At 34.4% G+C, this 25386-nt stretch overlaps 1 protein-coding gene across 1 annotated transcript in view; it reads right to left on the bottom strand.

Annotated features, from left to right (window-relative positions):
• Window positions 1-25386, bottom strand: part of LOC108532435 (low-density lipoprotein receptor-related protein 1B-like) — a 614569-nt gene that overhangs the window by 79732 nt on the left and 509451 nt on the right. Inside the window, 3 exon segments of the mRNA XM_017876508.1 lie at window positions 905-1036; window positions 2564-2689; window positions 7778-7918. Coding sequence (XP_017731997.1) covers window positions 905-1036; window positions 2564-2689; window positions 7778-7918 — 399 coding nt within the window.

The raw sequence follows: 25386 nt of genomic DNA, 5'->3' as shown, positions 1-25386 counted from the left end.
TTTTTTTTTTTTTTTTTTTTAAGATTATAAATCGAATAGCTATTTGTGGTTTAACATTAGATAATATTAAGTCTTTACACAGATAAAAACACTGTGGACATGCATTTACATGTTCAACGCTGAAACGTCAGTTCAGGAAACATATGATTTAGCATTTCTTTTTATAAGTTTAAGTCCTCAAGTGGAAGGTAGTAAATCTGAATTTTAATGTGAATACCAAATATTTATGCTATGTCAGAATTTAGCAATTAGCACCAAAACACTTGTTTACTTCAGCAAATTCAACAGTGTCTACCATCATTTCCCAATCATTTGTTCACATTAGCCGCAGCAAAATATTAGTGTCCACTTTGCTTCCTGCTGCTTCCTTTCACTGTTTGCTAAAATATAAGAAGGTAAAGTAAAATCTGACTCCAAATGATACATACTATACTCAACAATAATTTTCAGTGGTTTAGCATGTATAATTGTTCCTATTATTTGGATTTCATTTGCCACTGCTTGTATTACAATAGAAAATCACATCCTGATTATATTTTAAATAAGATTATATTTTAGTATATAATAGGTCAACATGCTTTATATGTCTTTATATTTACAACTAGATAAAAGTAAAGTATCAAAATAAAAAAGAGAGAGAAATAAAAGTAAGCAACCAAGTGCCAATCATGGTATGTTAATGCAATTGCAATTCAAATGCTATACTTTCGGACAATTTTACTTGATTGTTTTTCAGACATTACATATTTAGAACAAGTTATGATTGGCTTTAAAATGTATCTATTTGCTGCTTTCTTATTTCTCACCCTGACTGTTAAAGTACAGAGGAAAATGTTGGATTCCCATCATGTTTAATAAATCAAGTGAATACATTATGCATAAATTATAACTAAAAACTATTTACCTGCATGGAAATCTATTCCCACGGCAAATGAAGTTCCTGATATAGGCATCAAAGCATCCATTTTGTCACTTGGTTCAAGAGGTATCCCTCTGATTCCTTCATGAACAGAGTACATGAGAAATGATTCTACACCTAAATGCAGGGCAGGAGATAAGCGGGGTAAGGGAAGCCCAGGATGAATATTCAAAATGAAAATAATTTCATTTGTATTATTTTTAACAATCTTAATTTATGTTAATAAATGTATTTCCTAGCCTTTTTAAAAATTATTGTGCACTACACTTCCTGAGTAATGAAAGGTAGGTAGATTTGTAGTTCTCAAATTTGTTTATGCATAAGATTTATTAAAATAGGAATTTATTAAAATGAATTACTGGGCACCATCCCAGAAGCCTGATCATTTAAATTTCTAAAAATCTTCCAGTTGGTGCTGACGATGCTGGTACGGGTCTCACACTTTCATAAGCACCGAGTTAGATGATTCGTGGAAGCCTACCTCATCTCTCAACCAAAATGTATTCCCTCTTCCTTAAAATCCAAACATCTCTTTACTTATAGATGATAATAAACCTGATATAAGATTACTATATCACTGATATTTTAATAGACATTTAGATTTCTTAAATTAAGAAATTTATGAAGGTAGTCTTTATAAATCTTTGTCATACTAAGAATACATCAATAGCTTAATTAGCTATTAATAGCTCACTTCTGTAGCATCAAAAGCCTGTCCTAAAACAGGCACATAAATATTAAGCTGATTACCAGAAGTACACCCGCTAAAGCTTATGCATTTTGCCAATATATTAGAAAATATTTATATACTTTTTCTTATTAAAACTAGAATGCCTAGAATCAAATCTGTTTCTGCTCCTTCCTATCCATGCAACCTGATTAAGTTGTTTAATTTCTCTGTGCCTCAGTTTCCTCATTTCTGAATAAGAGACCTACCTCATGAGGTTATGAAGATTAAGTGAATTAATATGTTTAAGGTACTTAGAACAGATCCATGTATGTAATACGTATCATACAAATATTGGATTTAAAATAAAATAAATGATAAGACTAATATACATACATATTTCTCAAATAAGATTGGAACATTTTTAACGATAAAATTAAGCTATGATCATTAGATATAAAAGATCATCCTAGAAACAAAATTCTTTGGGACTAATAGAAGTAGAGATTGCAAAGCAAGATTTCTTGGGTACCAATTCTCTTACAGTGCTTTTCTCCCTCAGTTATGCAAAGCTGAGACCTCACGTTCTCTCAAGTGCTTTCTCTAATATAGTCTAAAGTAAACATTATTTAGTTCAAATTCTACATTAATTCCAGCCAATCAAGCACTACTTTTCACTATAACTTTTGCCTATTTAGGTTGAAGGTAGCTTCTACTAGATTTGGTTAAAGGTTTGATAATAAACTGCAGTTGTTAAAAATAACTAAAAAATTAGAATGTCTTATAAGGCAGAACAATATTTTAAATATTTCAAATATTAAAATCTCACACATATGAGACTAATCAGTATACTATTTCCTAATAACTGGTTAATTTTTTTTCTAATGTTTAACTGACTTTGGTGCCTAAAGTCTGCATGGTATATAACGACTAATGAAGTAAATTAACCAGAGGTAAGGTTTTCCATGAACTCATACCTTGACATGACATGCGGTTCTTTTGGAGATAATATCCCACTGTACACATACAAGTCCTTGTAGTTTCAGATGTGGGTAAACAAAGTTGAGAGCATCCACCATTGTTTAGTTGGCAAGAATTGCTGCCTGCATAGAATGAAAACAAAACACATTCCTTTAATGAAATTTTAAAAAATAAAGTTTTATTTAATATCAATAATTTAACAAATATGTATGCTATTGATTTTGAAATGCAGCTGTTTCATATTGGTTAGAATTACATTTTATTTTCTTTAATAATGTAAAGCAGCAAATTATGGTTGAATTTGCCCTTTCAAAAAAGTCAACAGAGATACATCAGAAGATTAATAGTTTACAGAAAAGCAAAAGGAAATTGGATTTTGTCATATTTTCATAGACTTTGTAATATTTAAGAATCAGACAAAACAGAATCTTTTTCTCATTTGATTTTTAAATTTCACTTCAACGTCTACAATTACTTCTTTGCAAGAATATTTCATCTGAAATGTGTCGCATAGAATAGCTGTTAAATTATGTACGAAACGCACTGCATGAGATTATGCATCTTAAGAAAAGTGGAGGTATGTATGTTTAATGGTATTCAATTAATTTTTAAAAGCAAGGAAATAAATTTTCCCATTCATTTAGAAACATAATTCTCCCAAAATGTATGAAAAACACAGCATAAGAGTCAATCTAATTAATTGGCATGTTAACTTCCTCTTGTTTCGTTATAGTACCAATGAAACAAAGATTAGCAGGTAATCACAGGTAGGCATCTAGAATCCTACTGAAGATGTTCCATTGAATTTACTAGGCCCAATGTGCTAATTAGATGCGGGTAGCATGAAGTTAAGTAATTTAAATGCTTTTACCAAGAAAGTCATTAAATATCCATTTTTTACAGCTTTTTTATATTCTAGAGCATTGCAATGCCATTTATTGGATGTTCAAGCACTGATATGAGAGTGCGATAAATCTAGTGAGAATACAAAGCATGATGAAGCCTATACAAATAGTTCTCTGTGGAAATTTCAAAAATACCAATGAGCTCATTATTCTTCTTCTCTGAATTCAAGATAGTCTGATGGGATTTAATTGGTTCAATCGAATCTGTCTGAGGGCTGTCATTTTTGAATTGGAAATACTCTCAAACTTGGAATTCCATCAGGAGATCTACCGACATTCGCTGCTCATGTCTGTCATCTGCAGTTCGGTCCATTGATGAACATCCTTTTATGTAGGGCCACATAATGGCCTGAACTTTTGAAATGATACATTTATTCCTGTAATAAAACTAATAAAAAATAACTGATTCCCTCCACCATTTTTTCCAAACTGCGTATAACATTAAGATGAAATTTCATTTCTCTCATTTATAAATAACAGAAACAATTATATTTATAGATTTTTTTTTTTTTTTTTTTTTTTTTTTTTTTTTTTTTGAGACATCTCTCTGTTGCCGCAGCTGAAGTGCAGCATGCAATCTTGCTCATCACAACCTCTGCTGCCCCGGGTTCAAGCAATCGTCCTGCCTCAGCCTCCCGGTACGGGATTATAGGCACCAGCCAATACGCCTGGCTAATTTTTGTACTTTTAGGGGAGACCAGTTTAACCATGTGGTCCAGGCTGGTCTGAACTCCTCGTACTCCAGTGATCTGCCCACCTGGCGCCCAAAGTGCTAGTTACCAGGCAATGAGTCACTGCCCCCAGCCTAGATTATAATAATCTATATTAACCAATCCTCAGCTCCATATTTCATTTTGTAGAAAGCTGGGTATATTTCATGTTAATGCAATCTTTTAGAGAGAGTGTATTTAGCTGTCGATGTTTTCAACCAACAGACTGAAAGGATGGGGAGAGATCGGCAATGATACTTAACTAAAAAGCATGAGGACATACATTTGAGAAAAAAAATAAGGGAATTGAAGAAGTCCTAGGCATGGTGACTTCATCCTTGTCCATCTCAGCACTTTGGATTAGGTCCAAGGTGGGGCCAGATCCACTTGAGGCAGGATGTTCTGAGACAAGCCTGTCTCAAAACCCATTCTACTCTAAAAAAGCAAAACCGGGCCCGGGCATGGGGTGGCTACGCCTTGTTAATGCCACCAGCTACTCGGGAGGCTGAGGCATGAGAATTGCAGAACCCTGGAGACAGAGGTTGCAGAGATTATACCACTGCACTACAGCCTGGGTGACAGAATGAGATTCTGTCCAAAAAAAAAAAAAAAAAAAAAAAAAAAAAAATACAAGTAAAGAAAATAAGTTAGGAAAGACAATGAACTTCTAAAAGTAAGAGAATGTGGCCTGGCACGGTGGCTCAAGCCTGTAATTCCAACATTTTGAGAGGCCGAGGCGGGCAGATCACCTAGGGTCAAGAGTTCCAGACCAGCCTGGCCAACATGGTGAAACCCCGTCTCTGCTAAAATAATCCAAAACAATTAGCCGGGCATGGTAGTGGGCACCTGTAATCCCAGCTACTCAGGGGACTGAGGCAGGAGAATTGCTTGAACCCAGGAGATGAAAGTTACAGTGAGACAACATGGTGCCACTGCACACCAGCCTGGGTGACAGAGTGAGACTCCATCTCAAAAAATAGAGAAATAAATAAAAGAATGTGAGGAGTTATATAGCCTTGATAATAGCAAAGATATGTGAAAAAAAGGACTTTCTGGGTCTGGGGCTGTATATTTTAATATAATTGCAAAATAGCCATATATATTATATTTAATAGTTTGGATAAATATTCAGATATATACAGAGATAACTATATTTTGATAAACAATAAAATTAATATATTTCAACAATTAATGTTAAACACTAACCATATACATTTCCTGTATCCTTTGTTTAATCTCTAAGAAGAAATTAATAGTGAAGCAGAGAAAAAGTAAAAAATAATGAAATGAATTATTATTTACAATAAGGTTCTTTTCTGTTAAATATAGAGTAGAAAATATAGTAAAATTAAAAGTAACAATTTATGTAACAAATTTATGTTTTATTTTTAACGTTTTATCTATCAAATTATAAATACTAGCTTGGCTTAATAATTTATAATGACATTGATGTTGAAACCTCATGCCCCAGATCTCTAGTGGAGCTAAAAAGTATACTTGACTAACAAGAAGTCTTAACTCTCCAGTGATCTTTGTCAAAAATGATATATTAAGTCACTAATTGTACTTTGAAATCCAAATAGGTAGTAATGTTAACACCTTAAAGAGTCCTAAATTGGTCATATTTCATACTAATGAAGCTTTTACGCTACCCGCAGTAATTCTGTTAATGGGATTGTCTTTAATACAGATGCCTTTATCAGCATATTCTAGTAAAAATGGTATTTTCACTGCTTAAATTTTAACTTTATTCATATTATACCATTGATTTCTAAGTGCTAGAGGTCCTTGCTCATTTGGCAATACTTTCATAGAGCATAGAACCCCCAATTATACCTATAGAATCAAATCTTTAAAAGATGAGGAAAATCTTGTTAACAAGGGTAAAGTACACTGAGAATCATATACTAAATGTTTCCCCCTACAAACTTCATTGGAATTATATCTAGAAAATTTGACATATTAATTTACAGCTTAAAACAAAGCATATGCTTGTTCACAGTTTGGAAAAGTGGGTAATTTTTAAAAAATGCTTAGTTTGGAAATTCTCTCTCTCTCACTCTCTTGCATACCCTCCCCCTCTCTCTCATATTTTCTAATGTTATGTTTTCAGATACAGTCTCATATGTATGTGTTATGCACTAAGATTTACAATAGTACTGTGAGTTTTTACACATAATTATATTCTATAGAAATCTGAGAAAATGCCTCAATGTTTTATTTACTGAGTAGCAGTATTTTATTCTCAATTACATAATCTATTTCCCATGACTTGAATATCAGTATAATTATTATTTTGATACAGAAAAAGTTCATTACTGAATTGCTAGTGAAAAATATCCTTGTTTATTATTGTGGACATGACGCCAAAAATTCAGAGAACACATAGATAACCGTTTGGGTATAATACACATTCTCAGGTTATACATGTATGTATATGTATGTATATACATTCTCTTGGGTGCAACTACATTCTGTATATATGAATCGACAAACATTCATAAATTCTCAACAATGAAAGGAACCCAACAAATACTTCAGATAAATGTTTAAAGCAATTTTTTCTTCTAAAGTTATTAATTTTTTATTAATAAGTAATGTGTTTTCTTCTGCCTGGGGCAAGTAAAGATTCCAAACAATGTGACCCATTGCCTGCACAGGGAAGGCAAGCCCTAATCTGATCTCTATGTTATCTCCTGATGTGCAGACAGCACTCTCAATTGGTATGTCCAATAAATTCTGCTTGCTTGATGGTCATCACCTATCTTCAGAAATAGCAGTCTCCTTGGTTTTCTATTTTTCCCCTGTTCTTCTCTGCTTTGGTTGACATACCCCAAATCCTTCAGATGAAAATCCCTTTCTTAGCGTTCAAAATCATTCTGGAAAATTTTTCCTAAGAAAAGTATGTGAAGCTAAGGATTTTCATGAAAGAGACTAATGTATGAAAGTAGAGCACATTTTTTTTGGGGGGGGGTTGTTTTTGTTGTTGTTGTTTTAAGAAAGAGAATTCTGCTAATGTCATGGATTATGAAGCAAAAAGTAAGAAAGGACTAGCAGATGTGGGGCTGTACTGGCTGCCATCTCTAATCCAATTGCCGCTTGGGCAATGTGACAAGTCTACCTATGTAAACCATCTGTTATTTCTCTCACTCCATTTCACTGCACACAATTTGGACAAGCAAAAACAAAAACGCAGAATGCTTAGAGCCAAACAATGTAGTGCTTTTGGATGTGGAATTCTTTTGTTGATGTAGTCCATTTGAAGGCCCCTAGTTCATTCAGATTCTGGGCTTAACTATACATTGTATATATTTTGCCAGGATATATTTTCTTATTCTTGTATTTTTTTAGTCAAGAACAGGATAAGACCTCTTTGAAGACCTGACAAATTAAGACTCCTAAGGCAGGTTTGTTAATGCTTTCAAAGCTCATTATGCACCTATGTTAAAGGCATTTCTCCTACAGTAGTAAGCAACATTTTCCTTTGTTATTAGAAGCAAGACTAGAAACCTTCTATTGTTGAATTGAGGAGCTAGTATGAAAAAGAGCACATTATGTATTCAAAACCTGGCACAAATTCATTAGTGTGACTTACCTTGCTGTGCTTCTTTATCATATACTTTCATATGAACTACCCCAGATGTTTTATTCCGTAGGATGGTGGGGTTTCTTCCGTCTCTTTTGCTGCAGGTTCCCAGCTGAGCTAAGTTTTGGTCTGCCCACCACAGTTTCTTATCTAGTAAAAGAAAAGATATTATTTAAAGGAAAGTATAGCTTTTCCTTACCAAAGTAACTAATACATAGCCCGTCAGTTACTAACCTTGAATACCTCTCTCTGATTTGTTTTATTTCAACTCTGTTCTGCCCAACGGTAACAGTAAAATCACTGTTACATTTAAAAATGCAGCCTCATAGTGACCGTTTTAATTATTCAAACTTCCGTCCTCCTCTACAGTTAGATTTATTCAATTTAATTTTTCCTTTTCTTAGAAAAGAATATTCGATAATGCACTCTTATACTTTCACATAATATGGTAAGTATATCAAAGATTAAATACAAAACATATTTCAAAGTAATAATAAAATCAGCTTGTTATTATTTCATACTTAAACATGGATTATGTAGTTTTGTACTATACGCTATTGTGTAAATCAAATGGCAAAATCTAACAAAAATAGTCTAAACCAATTATAAAATATACATTGTTCTCCAACCTTCTATTTATTAAAACCTGAGAGTAAGTTTATATCTTTATTTTATTATTTTATTTATTTATTTATTTTATTTATTTATTTTTTTTTTTGAGACGGAGTGTCGCTGTGTCGCCCAGGCTGGAGAGGAGTGGCGCGATTTCTGCTCACTGCAAGCTCCGCCTCGCGGGTTCACGCCATTCTCCTGCCTCAGCCTCCCCAGTAGCTGGGACTACAGGCGCCCGCCACCACGCCCGGCTAAGTTTTTGTATTTTTAGTAGAGACGGGGTTTCACTGTGTTAGCCAGGATGGTCTCAATCCCCTGACTTTGTGATCAGCCCGCCTCGGCCTCCCAAAGTGCTGGGATTACAGGCCTGAGCCACTGCGCCCGGCCAAAAATGTGTAAGCTTTTAATCATTTGTGCCCTCCGTTATTGGTCTCTTCACAATTGTTAACCTTCTCTATTTCTCCTAGTGACCCTTTCTCCAAAACTGTATTAATTTATAGTTACCACCTACTGAATGCTCATTTGATATCAGAGAATCTACAGTGTGCCAAGATTAAAAAAGCAAAACAAACAAACAAACAAAAAAAATAGAGCTCTCCCCCTCATATTGTATTATTTCAAATTTCCCACTATCATGTGCAAATAGGGTTAAGAACCACAGACCTAACCGGTAAATTAGACCTCAGACCCCTACCTCAACTTCTGGGGAGGCTGACATCCAGGTTTCTATGCCCCATGTGAGATATTAAAAGGTTTCCCTGTTGGGGGAATATGTCTAGACCGATGTTCTGAAGAAAGAGATAATTGGAGGATTCTGCTTCCTCACACACACACACAAAAGGCTCAGTGCAGCTATTTTTAAAGATGTTTATCATTACATAAGGTCTGCTGCTTGAACTCAGAATTTCTGATGATCTTTAAAAAGATGAAGATACAGCCCAGAAACACCAGACAATTAAAAAATGACTACATCATGAGCAAGAAATCAAATTAAATAAACAGAAAAAAAAAAAAAACTCAGAAGAAACAGAAGCAGCTGCAAAAATAGAAAACAACAGAGAATAAAATGAAAACAAATAAATATCCTGTCCTCAGAGAAATTACAGAAATGATCTACATGAAGCAAGAGGAGGTTATAATGAAGAAAGGGTTAAGAAAATTTTGAACTGTGAGAAATTAAAAGGAGTACAGGTGAATTTAAAATATTGATAGAAAGTTTAAAGTTGAAAAAAATCATCAAGGAAATATTCTTTAAGGAAGGAAATAAACAGAAAACGAAAGTTCACCCTGTAAGTGACATGACCTTAAGACACTATTGTAAAACAAACACACATTTTAAAATAATCTGACATTATTTTCAGAATTGAAAGACATCAGTTTTAGATTGAAACTGCCAAATAAGTTCCCAGCAAAACAGACACATGTTGTCATGGAATGCCGGAATAAAGGGAAAAAAAAAAATTCTACAAGTTTCTAGAGTGAAAGAGTAATGATCAAAAGGCATAATAGTATAGTAAGTAGCACTGGACTTCTCAACTGCGACTTATTATTGAGAAGACGAGAATGTGTGAAAAGATTTGATACCAAATTATTTCCAATCTGGATTTCCATACTCAGTTAATGAAATGTAAACATAAAAAACAGCATTGTCTTGGTAAATTTGCTTCACAAGCACCTTTCTCAGAAAGCTGCTGGAAGCTGTACTTCACTAAATCAAAGGAGTAAACTGGAAAAGAGTATATAATATATAGGAAATTGAGAGAGAGGCAAAAGAGAACCTTCCAGCATGACAATGATTAGAGACCGAAGCAGGACAGCAGCAAATCTAGAGCGCAAGCTGCCACATGGAAGCAGGAAATCAGAGAACTTCAAGAAAAATGCAAGTTGAGGGGTCAGCCATATCTTGAGATTCTACAGTATCAAGTCAAATAATATCTACAACTTTTAAAAAATCAATATATTTTTTAGAATATCAAAATCAGTATCACCAATATCAAAAGACACCCTGGGAATATGGGAAGGGTGGGGAGTGTTCTCACTTGCGACTTCACTAACTGTCCCCTATGTCACCCCAACAGCTCCCAAATCTCAATGTTATCCCTAAATATCCTCCTCATGTACTTAACTGTAGAGTAGGCATTTCTGCCTAAATACAACAAAGTCACCTCAACTTTACATTACCAAAATAAAATTTAATTTATTTTTCCCAATCATGAGTCTTTCCCAGCAGACTTTTCTCAGCGAATGGTACCCACTCAGTCATCACAGGCGAGGCCAGTCATCGTTTCTTCCCTCCCCACCTCCATTGCTTCTCCTAGACCCTGATCTAAACTGCCCACTTAACTATTTGTCCTCATTGTCTCAGGACAGCATTATTTCCTCATCTTTCCCATAGAAACTTCTTAGCTCAGATGTCTCATCACGTCTCATTCTCCTGACTGCCACTGCTGAGGGAACACTGGAGCCATCATTCTAAAATTCAAATGTGAGCATGGCCCTCTGCTGCTTAAAACTCTCCAATGGCTTCCCCCTGCCAAAGGCATGGCACAAAGGCCATCCATGATTAGCTGCCTGCTTAATTTTCCATCTCCAGATCTGTGACTGCCCAAAGTGCTCTGTGTTCCAGGAATATTGAATTGCAGTCAACTTTCAATTTTCCAGGGATAGATTAAGCATGTTATGGCAAAACATGGAAGAAAATAACCAAAAGGCAGCATATTTATAAGGGAAAATAATTAAAACTATTGTGAATGAGAGAGATATCTACATATCAGAGTGAATTTATTATTTATAATTATGTAGAAGCCATTACATTTTTACACTGTACCTACTACAAATCAGGAACGCCCCTCCACCTGGACGATCAGAGGTGGATATGTTTGTTTACAGCAGTCTGTTAGTCTATTAGCTTCTCTTCTGTGTGGGAGCAGCTCTGCAGTTTGTTTGAAGCTCTGTGCAAAAATCTCTTTCTTGTGGCAGTGGCAGAATAGAAGTCTCTTTTCCACACCTTTTCTCAAGACTTTTTTCTTTTTTCTTTTTTTTTTTTTTTCTTAAGCGGAGAATTTGGAGGACAATGAAGGTAAGATGGAGAGCATTGAAGAACAAAGCCCAGAATTTGCTTTCAAGCCTTTGTGGCCTTGAACTGATAGATATGGCCCTAAACTCTTTCCATGCATTGTTATATTGACAGACTTTCCTCATGGAGAGCTGAGGGGGCAGTCTGGGGTTACAGAGAGAAAAACTGGAGAATGGCAGGTAATTTAATTTCCCAGGTGTGATGGTTTGACTGTTGCCAGGGAACTAATATTTGTGCAATGTGAAGGGGAGAATGACAGTGAGAGCGAGGAGTTAGCTGACAAACACAAGGCAGCTCTGAATGACTGCTTGCTGGGATATTTAGAAAATAAAATGTAGAGTTCATTCAATGAAAACCGATGCTACCTAAAATTATTTTCATTTGAAAAAGGAAGAAGAGGAAGAGTAGGATGGGGAAGAAGAAGGAAATAACTACGCAGCTAACACAGTAAACTATTTAAACATTTTAATTTAATACATTTGTATTAAATATCCATCTTAAATCACAAATGCGGATTAAGTGGGTCTGAATCACATTTTATCCATGCTTGCCTCCTATTTTCCACTACCAGGTAATGGATTAATATAGAGTTGATAGTATTTCTAGTTTCCAAAGGGATAAATCCGAAACATCTCTGTGCCATTTTGTGCTGGCCTCAATTTACTTCTTCCAGCTGGAATCTTTCCCTCCAATGCTACTCCTTCCACTCACTTCTACTCCCATTATCTGAATAATGGAGACATATTTCCAGATTCGGCTCAAATGGTATCATTATTTGGAAAGTTTACTAGTCTCCAAGAAGTAGAAGGATTCACCTGATCCCTTATGGGTGTGTGGTCTGTGTATAATTATATAACAGCATTCATAGTATTATAGGACTTTATTTATTTACATGTCTATCTTCTTGGTTAAAACATAAGATTTTTTTGTTTTGTTTTTTTGGAGACAGGTTCTCATTCTGTCGTTCAGGCCAGAATGAAGTAGACCAGTCAGGGCTCACTGTAGCCTCCACCTCCTGAGATCAGGCAGTTCTCCTAGCTCAGCCTCCTGAATAGCGAGGATTACAGGCACGCACCACCATGCCCAGATAATTTATTTTTTTGTGTGTGTGGGGTCAGGGTCTCATTATATTGCTCAGGCTTGTTTTGAACTCATGGCCTCAAGTGATCTTCCTGCCTTGGCCTTCCAAAAAGCTGCGATTACAAGTGTGGAGCCACCAACCTTGACCTAAAACATAAGATTCTTCAGGGCAGGAGATAGGCCTTTATTAATTCTTTTATCTTCCATTCACACTCCAAAACCAGGCACATGGGTGATTTTCAAGGTGGGTTGAAAGTTACATTAGGTAAGGTAATGCAGTTTGGAACCACACAAACCTGGTGTGAAAATTGGCTGTGACACTTACTCTCTGGATGATCTTAAGTTACCTGGATTTTAATATTAGTCCCCTAATACGTAAAATGAGAAACATTCCACCACATTAATTCAATATGTAAATTATTTAGCCAAATGGTTCAAATGGTAAGGACAATAATTGGTAGCTGTATGGAATAAACAAATGAATGAGTCAATAACCACAAAAGAAAACTTACATATGACTATACTGATTCTGCTACATAAATAACTCAGAAAAATATTTCCACCCACTATCAATGAGAATGTGTGTGGAATTATTTATCAGAATCATGGATGGATTTGAACAACTTTTCTATAATTTTACACTACTTCTCTTGTGTTTAGAGACATAAATTTTCATGGAGGCTGGTTGAGATTAATAGTGTAATTACTGTTGGTGGCAAAAAAAAAAAAAATATAAATTAACGATAGTAACCACTTACAAGGTCTTATGGCCATCCTTGTAATGCAGTGGTCTCCAGTTTTACACAAAATGATATTAGAGTAGGGGAAATAAAATATTAGAACCTCTCTATTTGTATAACAACTGAGATTAAGAATGTTAAAAAAATTAATCTTTATTTGACATTTACATATGCTCAGTTTAGGAAAGTAATGAATTATTTGCCTCTTTGCTAAGAGGGCTCTGCTTAAGCAAAGTCTAACGAGGGTTAGATTAGGTGATGACCCTCCCTGTTAAAGACTTTATTGTATCCCCACAAAATGTGTATGCTGAAGCTCTATCCTCAATGTGACTGTATTGGAGATTGAGTCTTAAAAGAGATAATTAAGTTGAATGAGGTCATACGGGTGGATCCTAATCCAACAGGAAAGATACCCTTCTAAGAAAAAGAGACCATAAGGATGTGCACACAGAAAAGACTGTGAGGACACAGCAAAAAGGTGCCCATCTGCTAGCCATGGAGATCTCAGAAGAAACCAAACCTACCAACACCTTGATTTTGGCTTTCTAAGCCTCCAGAGCTGTGAAAAATAATGTCTATTGTTTAAGATACCCAGGCTGTGGTATTCTGTTATGGCAGCCCTAGGAGAGTAATATACTCCCCCATATCAACTTACTTATTCAGGGCAGGATAAAGTACTGTAGAAAATATTAACAAGAGTCTGAGACATTTTTGAGGTCCAGTCTGAGAAGCAAAATGGGAGCCACTGAGAGAAAATTCACCCTACATTGAAGCAGGAGTGTGAATATTACCTTAACAATATAATCCAATTACCTACCTCCAAATTACTGACCTGGGTCTTGGTGCCTTCCATTGCCCCTGCTACTGCACTAGTTCAAGCTATCGTAGTCTCTCCCATGAGCTCCTAAAGTTCTCCCCTACAGTACAATTGGCACACAATGCTGAGTACTCCTTTTAAAATCTAAACTAGGTTCTGTAACTCCTCTGTTTAACCCTTCAACTGGCACTGAAAGTGAAGCACTACGGTTTTACTACAGTGTGTACGTTGTTCAGGACCTTTCTCCCTTGACCCTCCTCTTTTCTGAATGAAGCTCCTGTCACTCTAGCTACACCAGCTGGGACATGCCAAGCACGATCTAGCTTTAAGGACTTTTCATTTGCTATTTTATCTGCTTGGTAAGCTCTTCCTTAGAAATTTTCACAAGGCTGATCTTTCTTGTCATCCAGGTCTATGCTCAAATAGCACCTTCTCAGAAAAAGTCTTTGGGAAGCTATCTTATTTCACACCGTTTTTCTCTATCTGACATTTTTGTATATATTTACACATTTACTATCTACCCCAAATGCAACCTCCATGAAGGTGGGGATTTGAGTGGCCTTTTTCACCTCTATTTTCAGCTCCCTGCAAAGGTATAACATAGATATATAATCATGAATTACTGCTCAATATTCTGGTGGAAATTCTGGTCTGGAAAAAATTGGGACTAATACTGAATACACCCCATATTTAGTTACTCTGGTGCCCAGGGCATGCTTTGGGCAAAAATAGCTATGTGTAAATGAGAGAGAGAGAAATAATCGGAAAGCTGACCATCTAGAATTATTATCTGCTAGAGCCTGGGCAGCTGTTTTATGGATTTTTCTCTTTAGTTTCATTTTGATATCCTTAAGTAAGTGTGACACTGGAGAACAGAACTTCCTCACTTTTTCCTCAAGTACCCATAGCACTTTGAGCTGCTGACACTGAGTTTCAGCAGTAAACACGGAGCAGCCTTGTACTGCTCCTTCTGTGTCAGCCTTGGTAAATGGGGACATTTCTGAGGTTGGGTTCAAGTCTTCTCCTAAGTAATGAGGCCTATCTGGAAGAGGGAGCACCTGAAGGCCAGGGATTAAGATTTCCTTCAGGATGTAGCCTTGGTTTCCTCTTGGAGATTGTAAACAATGGGAAGATCAATTTCAATTCAAAGTAAGCAATTTTAATCACCCTGCAAAGTATCTGAGGCAAGTTCTCTTAAGAAAAGATTGGGCCAAGGCAATGGCTCACACCTGTAACCCCAGCATTTTGGGAGGCCAAGGCAGGAGGATCACTTGATCCCAGAAGTTTGAGACCACCCTAGGCAAAATAGCAAGACCTTGTCTCTACAAAAAATTTGTAAAATTAGCTGGGCTTGGCCAAGCACAGTGGTTCATGCCTGTAATACCAGCACTTTGGGAGGCCAAGGCGGGCAGATCCTTAGGTCAAGAGATTGAGAACATCCTGGCCAACATGGCGAAACCCTGTCTCTACTAAAAATACAAAAATTAGCTGGGCATGGTGGCGCATGCCTGTAGTCCCAGTTACTCGGAAGGCTGAGGCAGGAGAACTGTTTGAACCCAGGAGGCAGAGGTTGTAGTGAGCTGAGATTGCACCACTGCACTCCAGCCTGGTGACAGATTGAGACTCCGTCTAAAAACAAACAAACAAACAGCTGGACTTGGTGGTGTACCCCCGTAATCTAAGCTACTCAGGAGACTGAGGTGAGAAAATCACCTGAGCCCAGTGTGTCGAGGTTGCAGTGAGCCATGATCTCGCCACTGTACTCTAGCCTGGGTGACAGAGTGAGACCCTATCTCTAAATAAATTAAAAATTAAATTAAATTAAATTAAAAAGAAAAGAGAAGATTGGACTTTCCGACATTCTAGACAGGTTGTGACTTGGAATCAAAGTAATATGAATATTAATGAATATGATGCTTTGTCCTGATAGAATGGCAATCTCTGCACTCTCTGGTTACAACACTTCTTTAAGTTCAACCAAGTGCTATGTCTATATCTTTTAGTAATTTTTTAATAACTTCTAGCCATTTCCAAAGGGGGCAGAAGGAGCCATAATAGACAATGAGTCCGCCAGAGCCAACTATTCATAAATTCTTACTGCTAAGTTTCTGAGAGCTGCCTTGTACCAGATTGCCTTGTATCAGACCTTCCAGGTCTGTATGAACATAGCCATAGAAGGGAATCAGGATATGCCTCCCAAAATATGCCACTTTGGTAAAAGAATTATTTTGAGCTGAAGGCAATTGAGAATCAACAAATGCAGGAAGAATTTTCTGCCTTCCTTTTTTCTACCTGAAAGTAGGGTGTAAATTTCCCTTTCTGAAGGTGGCATAAATTTCCCTTGTGTAGGTGTTCTCTCTCCCATACCAGGAAAAGGAGAATGACTCATTCCCTCACAGTAGGCACTGAGATGAGCGTGCATAAACAAACTTTCCTAAAACAACCCTTATCTTCCATTAATTCCCCCCATATATTTCCTGCTCGCTTTCCCACAATGGTCATCCTTTGACACCCAAACCCCCTTTCCTTTGCTAAAATGATATTTAAGCCACAAGTCTCACTACTTCTTTGATATTTCCTTCTCAAAGAATATTTGATATTTCTGTGAATTCTGTACACATAAAATATTAATAAATATCATATGCCTTTTCTCCTGTCAATCTATCCTTTGTTAGTTTAATTCATAGCCCACCAGACATTGAACCTAAGAAGATAGAGGATAAGTTTTTCCTCCCTGACACCATTCTGTAATTTCCCATCTTAGATTTTGTTGACAATCCTGTTTTATCTTCGGGTCATATGTATTTTTACACAAGACACTTTTGTTCATTATTTGAGATAACCAGAATAAGACATTCTGCTCCTGGTAACTAAATTCCATATATAATAGTGTCTAGAAAATATTAACCTCAGTAGACCTTGTTCTAAATATGCCTTCATTATTGTGTTCAGGTTTTGGTTTTCAGTTTTTGGAGGAATCCAAAAAATGGAAAACAGTCTTAGAAGATGGTCGTCATGATGGAAAAGGTTCTGAAAATCATAACACTCTGAATTTAAAAGAAATAAAAGGAAAAGAACCAGATGTTTCTCTAGATATTTCAAGTCTAACCAGGTATTTCAAGTGGAGAGAGAGTAAGGAAGAACAGGACTGCTTTCATTAAATGACAGAATATTTATAGTAACCCAGAGAGCAAAAGAGGATTGATGTAAAGCCTTAAAAATGTGTAAAATATTTGACCTAGAAATGCTACATCTATCATTGTGTCCAAGCTCTGAAAACACCTAGTTATATGAAAGGTAGTTACAATATCTATAATTTCCAAAATAAAGGAAAATAAATGTGTATGTATAGGTAATTATTTAAATAAAATATCTATAAGTATACAGTATAGTATTATGTAGACATTAAAATGATAGTGTAGAAACGTTCACTGACCTGAAAACCAATGATAGTAACAAATTAAAAGTGAAAGGTAGTTTATATATATATATATTTAAATGATGTAAATTTTAGTCATTTTAAGTAAGGCTTTTAACTTTTTTATTGTAGAATTATAATTCTACAATAAAAGTTTCTGATATCTTTAAATGTTAGTATTTTGCCATTTTCTATAATTTACTATATTAGCATTAATGTTATGTAACTTCAACTTTGATTTTGATTAATCTAAATCCTTTTACAGTGTGCTTCTAAAAAAATTTTTTAAATATCAGATGAGAATATACAAACTAGCACTTTACTCTGGCTTGAGCACACTATACATTATTGCAATATTTTAAAAACTACTTCAAATGGCTTCTCTTATCTTAGATAATTTACTCTTCTGTCGTTATTATTAAAATATGAACATGTTGCTGTCACTACTACCCAACTCCTGACACTCCCAAATAAATAATACTGTAAAATTTACTGACTAGAAATATCTGTGTGGGTATAAATATAAATATATTACCAAGAAAAATGTTAAAGTATGAATATTGTCACAAACGAATGATCTTTAGTGTTCTCATTTGCCATGTCCCTATTTTTCACAAATAATTTGATATGATATATTCACTTAAAATAAAACACACAAATCCTCCACATTATAGCTTATTTCATGGGAAAATTTGCCTATTTCAATAATCATTTACCAAAATATTATGTCATTGCAACTCAGTACTTTAAATTGGACAGTATATCGTATGCTAGCTAGGAGCATACTCTTGAATCAGAAAATGAAAATAAAACTGTAGTTTATAAAATGAGTATCATCCTATAATCTTTTATTTTATAGTTTATTTCACCATGAATGTTATGTTTTACATGTAAATCATTAAATACACAAAAACGTACCTGGCCTTTTTTAAAAAAACTCAAGAACATTATGTTATCACTTTATTGAACCCTTATGCTTATACCTCGCAATCTACTAGATTTGTTCTCAATATGTTAGAAACAAATCACAATATAATGTTTCTGAATAGGAAATATAATTCTGAATTTGCAGATACATACAGTTCTCATTATATTTGAAATTTAAAGATAGTCATCTTATTGATTTAAAAACTGTTTTAAAGTAAATTATTTGGAAATATCATTTTAGTTATATGGATAATCACAATATATTTAATTTCCAAGAAAAGGAAAGTAATTTAAATGTGAATATATAGGTAATTACTTAGCTAAAATATCAGACAGGCATACAGTGAAATACACCAAGTGTTCTTCAACTTTCACTAGATCTCCCATAAACAGAATTCTTCATAAAACATCTTGATAGTAAAATATAATGAGAAAAAATATATATGAAATGCCAATATTCAATTTGCATAGAAATGACTTGGAGGCATATTAGCTATTTAAAAAAAAAAAAAAAAAACATATATTTATAGGGAGCTGTCCAGATGAATTTCCAAAGCATAGAATGTGGTTAAATAACGTTGAAATTTTACTCACATGGTATTTGTTATAGCCACTTCTTTTTTTTTTTTGGACAGAGTTTTGCTCTTGTTGCCCAGGCTGGAGTGCAATGGCACAATCTCGGCTCACCACAACCTCTGCCTCCCGGGCTCAAGCGATTCTCCTGCCTCAGCCTCCCAAGTAGCTGGGATTACAGGCATGCGCTACTATGCTCGGCTAATTTTGTATTTTTAGTAGAGACGTGGTTTATCCGTGTTGGTCAGGCTGGTCTCGAACTCCTGACCTCAGCTGATCCGCCCACATGGGCCTCCCGAAGTGCTGGGATTACAGGCATGAGCCACCGCGCCCAGCCGGCCACTTTCTATAACTATGGAGCTTTTATGTAGTCTACTGTCCATCTAATGGAACTATAAGAAATAGTTCTCAATTTTTAAAAGTCTTAAATATTTCTCAATTAAAGACAGTACTAGAGATAATGAGATCAAATACATCCTTAAGAGAACAAATGTTTTTGTTTTTGTTTTTGTTTTTTTTAATCTAATTTCATAGCAGTCCTCACCAAGCCACAAGTATTATTTGTCTTACTATTACACTAACTAAAGAGTCTTCTTGTAAAGGTTTCGGGTCACCTACCTGTCTTTCTAAATCTCATCACATAGCTTTAGACAATGCACTTATCTCTATGGTAAGATAACAGAATCTTTTTTTCCTCTCATCTCTAATCTTATTAGAGTCAACTCAGCACAAAATAATCTCATCATTGGCTTTCTGAGTACTGTTCATTTTTGATATATCTATATAAAATAACATAGAACAAAACACCCACAATTAAAACCTTAAAGCATACTACTTTTAAAATGTGCACATAGTTATGAGCTCTTCTTTTACCCTAGACTACTCAAAATATTTCTTGAATGGCTATAGTTTAAATATGGAACAATATTAATCAGAATTAAGTTAATACAGATATCTATTTCAAATTTGTAATGTTTAATACTTTTCTTACACCAGATCAGATAATGCTGATATTGATTATGAAAAGGGAGAAAAATAAGACTAAACACAATGGTATTCAGGCACTCATTATTTTTAAAATATATCTAAATCTAGGTATATATAGCCCCCAAAATTCCTGTAACTAGAGGTCATCTAAATCTAGATTGGGCTGAATAAAATTGCTGAGTAAAAAGGGCTTTGATCTGATTAAGTTCAGTTTAAGAGAATAAAACTGGCCAGATCATGACATAATTCCAAGACAGCCACTACATTCCAACATGAGATCATACCTGAAGTATATGAGCAGACTTCAGGAATACTCTCTTGAGTTATCTTGATTTATTCTTATACTCTAATTACAATGCTGCTGTGATTATATTAACTCAAACACCTTTTATAAATCTAAAACACTCTTATTTGCCACTCTAAACATTTTACTACTTCTTTTTTAAATAAAGAGGGGACATGGGGGCAATATGTAACAATTATGTCCCTGCTCTATACCTATCTATCTATGTACATACGTACATTTTCAAATCCGTTCCTTTTTAAATAATATAAATAGTGAACGATGTAGTTTTCCCTGAAAATGATTCCGGATAAAGTTAAAATTTAGCAGTTTACAAAGAAGAAACAATCACTATTTAATGCTTTTAAGTATGAAATAGTTGATATGGTTTAATTATTCCATTTATGTTAATAAGACCATTTTCTGATCACCAATTATAATCTGGTTACAACAACAGTAGTATGACATACTTTAAAATTGTTGTATTTATCCATTGTGCTAAGTAATTAGCTTTAAGAAGAGCAATCTGTTGGAACATAGCATTTTAAGGTGTCAAAAATTGCTGGACGAGTATCACATAGAGTCCTTTGGAGATTTCGCATAGTACTTTTCATGTAAATTTTGATGGGCAATTACTTTCATTAATGGTGGTTTGAGTACTTAGAGAAGACAACTATGTACTGTACTTAGTGCTGGGCAAATTGCCTGGATATACTTCATATATTGCTGTTACTTTAATGAATAGTGTTATGGCAATTAGAAGACTGATGGCTTAGAACATTTAGGTAGATGTATTTGAAGTTCCTTGAACTAAGTGACATTGCTCAGTGCATATTTAGCATAATTATAGTAAATTTAAAATAACCTGGATTGTATATATCAAATTACAGATGAAAGTGCAATACAAGTGTAACAATCAAATCTCTAGATCTTTCACTGAAAAGTGATTGTAAACACAATATTTAAGTAAACAGAATACCATTAAATCTTTTAAAATGATATGTTGTTTGCCGTGCTTCTATTTATTTGTATTATCTTAAGTAGGACATTCTCACAGAAGTCAGGTATACATATGATAATAATTATACGAATACCTAATATAATTGTACTGATCATTCATTTATGTAAGAAAATTAATGTTTTAATCTCTGAGACAGGCAGCAGCTGGGATTATTTTTCTAAATTGTTTTAAAGATTTAATTAAGAGAACTATTCTCAAGCATTATAGTCCATATTCCACAAATGCTTTCTACTGAGTAATATTTCATAAATACATGATCTCAGAAAACTGGTGTCTAGAGATAGTTCTTTCCCATCAAACCCAATCTTCTTTTAAAGAAAGTTACCAATTTCTCTACATCTAGTAATTTTAACTGCTATAATTCCATAAGCATAGAAATAATTCAAGCTTTAATTTTAGAATATTTGAAATTGAAACAACAAACTTCTTCAAAGTTAAGTTTGTTCTAAGTAATTATAGTTATTTTCTTCATATGACTGGTTTATGGTTTATTATTTCTATAAACATTAACTATAACAACTTGAAATAATCATATTTACTAGAAATTTCTCTTATTAAAATGCATAATCATAAAAATGCATAATCATTAATAGTAACATTGGGCATAACAAATTGGAAATAAAGCAAAACACATGAAGTAGAACTAATTCCTTCATCATTAATAATCTTATGTACATGAAAGATACAAGCTTTCAATCAATAGTGTTATAGATTACTATCTTTTGCTAATTGTAAATATATGCATAAATCAACTATATAATCTATTTTTTGTTCAATGTAAGTATATGCATAAATTAACTATGTAATCTATTTCAGTATAACACTTTAATAGCAGCAGTGAAACCACATGAAACATCAGCTATTTTTTAACTAGAATAAAAGTTATGTAGAGAGGGAAATAAATTCTATGCCTAAGGCACTTAAAAGGAAAAAAAATAAGCCTCTCCTTCTAAAGGCAAGGGTGTTTAAAAATATGGCCAAATAGTCAATTTGCATTTCCTGTTTTCCCTTCCTTAAGTGTTCTTCCCCCAGGTACCTGAATGACTCACTCCAGACCTTCCTTCAGAGTTTTGCTCAACTGTCATGTCTCAGTGAGAACTGCCATATCTACTCTACTTAAAATTCTAATTTTTCAGGCTCCTTCCTCTTAACCCAACTCTGCACTCCCTAATCATATGTCCTACTTGAATTTTCTCCATTAGTATCTTTTACCACCTGATAAACTTGATTTGTTTATTTGTTTATATGCTATTTTCCTCCACTGGGAATATAAGCTACCTAAGGACAGGGAATGGTTATTTGTTTTATGCTCTGCTGTTTTCCTAGAACCTAAATAGTGACAGGCTCATGATAATCACTTGATAAATTGTTGAATCAGTAAGTAAATTGTTGAATCAAAATTAGAGCAAATGAATAACATCAGTATTATAACAGTATATAAGTATAAAATGAAGTATAAAATGTATAAAATGAAGAAAATTCTGATTCTTCATTAAATTACATTTAAAAGAAAATATAAACAGAAAAGAAGCATATTCTCTTCTTACCTTTCTCTGCCCACTTTACAATAAAATTTTATACCATCAGGTTTTATAAACACCAAATGCTCTCTTTCATTTATTTTTTAAGGATTTCTTTGTTAACCAAAATTTGTAATGATGGGCCCAGAGTCACAGCATCAGGTTTCATAGAGGTAATTGGCTATGAAGGTTAGAAGGGGTATTTTTTGTACAGTGCAGGTTTCTCAACCCCAGCACTATTGACATTTTAGCCCAAATAGTTCCTTGTTACGGGGGCTGTCCTGTCCTGTGCCTTGTAGGATATTTACCAGTATCATATTGTCAAGTTGCTAGATAACAGTAGCAACCCCCTTTACCCTGCACAGTTAGTATTGTTTACCATGTCTTCAGACATTGCTAAATGTCTCCTGGTGAGCAAAATCTCCTGGAGCTGAGCATCACTGGTGGAATGGGAAGAACTCTGGCTTTGGAGATAGACAGACTTATGTTAGAGACCCAGTTTTGACAGTGATCAATCCAGTTTACAGAGGTAATACTACAGTCACATTATCTCCACAACATGGTTACTGTTTCTATTAGCACTAATGTGTGTAAGTTATCCGGAACAAAGTAGATGCTCTGTAAATTAGAGTTATTAATATAAATAGTGCATCACAGTGGTTAAAAATATATAATTAATTTACACATATAAAATTTTTTTTTTAAATAAACACATACAAATGATAAAAGTTGGAGCAGTCTATAAAGGCTTTTAAACATATTTGCAATTAAAACACATTTTAAAGTAATGCAAATTAATATACAGTTTTACTTCTGCTATGAACTGAATTATGTCCACTTTCCCATTCCAAGTCACATGTTCAAGTCCTAAGGAGATGGGGCCTTTGGAAGGTAAGTAGTTTTAGATGAGGTCGTGAGGATGAGGCCCTCATGATGGGATTAGCAGAGAAACCAGAATGCTTGCTTTCCTTCTTCTTGATGTGTAAGGACACATCAAGAAGACTACAAAGCAGGAAGAGAGCCCTCACCAGGAACCAAATTCACCTGCATCTTGGCTTTGGACTTTCCAGCCTCCAGAGCTCTGAAAAAATACATTTTTGTTGTGTAATCTACCCAGTTTATTGTACTTTGTTATGGCAGCCCCAGCTGTCTAACACAACCTCATTTTTAATTTTTGCCTAATATTTCACTGTTACAGATATTCCATGATTCATTTGGCTAGTCCTTTATAATGAAGATATAGCTTTTACTTTTGCAATTACAAATACCACTGCAAAGGACAATGTTTGCATATATCTCAGTGCATATATAATTTAGTATATATATAGGACAGATTCCTAGAAGAAACACAGGCTTTCAAATCTAAACACCATGGATTAAAAAGTTTGCTGCACTATTTATTAACTATATGTAACTGAGCAGTTAATTTAGGCTAGCTGAGCCTCAGCTGACATTTCTAAAATAAGCAATGTTAAGGGTACATCTCTTAGGGGATTGCTGAAAGAATTACAGGAGTATAGATTTGTAAATTAAATACTACAATGTTTTTTTAAAAATTTAGACTAACAATTATTACTATTAAAAAGAATATTACCATTAAAGAGAATGTTGTTAGGCCTGGCTGTGAGACTACCTTTAAGAACCCAATACACTCTATAAAGTTTTTTTTTTGTTTTGGAATCTTTTACTTTTGGTGTGAGTTTAATTTTTTTTTTCTTCCATTAAGCTGTTTACTTTCTATGAAAACAGACACAATCCAATATATTCCTTCTTTCCTTGCATTTCTATATACATATGTACACGTAATAGGTGCCAGAAATGATGGGTTATGTTTTATACATCTTTCCTCTTTTTCATTATCTCCCCATTTCAATTCAAATCCTAATATCTTAACTTTTTATTTTAATATGTTTCAATAAATACTTAAATTCTATAATATATTTATGGCCACAGTCATTTTACATAAACATTTGTCTGCTTGTGCTGAAAATATATTTTGGTCACAGTGGAGGGTGTTTGTGTGTGTGGTCATTATTCTATTTATTCATATATTTTACTATTATTATTTAAATTTACTAAATATAAAGTGCCTTGCTGTGTGTTATGAGTGAAACATATGAATAAAATGTGGTCCCAAATTATGGAGAAGTGAGACATGTCCATACATGATTATTTTGGGAGACAAAAATACTTCACTGCATTAGGAAAATACGAATGTGTTCAGAGAAGAGAAAGATCGCCAATCACACTGGGGTAAGCAGACACAGTCTTGAAAAATGGATGATGTTTCACTCATTAGGGTAGCTGATGAACAGGGAATGCACTCAAGGAACAACAAGGCAAAGATAAATAAGTAGGGCATAATTACATAAAGAAGAAACAGTTTACCGGGATGTAGTGCACACGACTGAAGTAGGGATAGAGGAGAACAAAATGAGAGGAAGGATTACAGGAGAAAGGCTCTTCTTTATGGTAAAACAGTACTTGACTTGAGTCACAATCCCAGAGCGTTCATCTTATAGGATAGGGTTTTAACAAATCTTACTAATTTTTTTTTTTTTTTT

Source organism: Rhinopithecus bieti, unplaced genomic scaffold, assembly GCF_001698545.2.
Source record: "Rhinopithecus bieti isolate Rb0 unplaced genomic scaffold, ASM169854v2 scaffold_10356, whole genome shotgun sequence".
Classification (NCBI taxonomy): domain Eukaryota; kingdom Metazoa; phylum Chordata; class Mammalia; order Primates; family Cercopithecidae; genus Rhinopithecus; species Rhinopithecus bieti.
The sequence above is the reverse complement of the archived record's forward strand: the minus strand, read 5'-3'. Positions and strand labels throughout refer to the sequence as shown.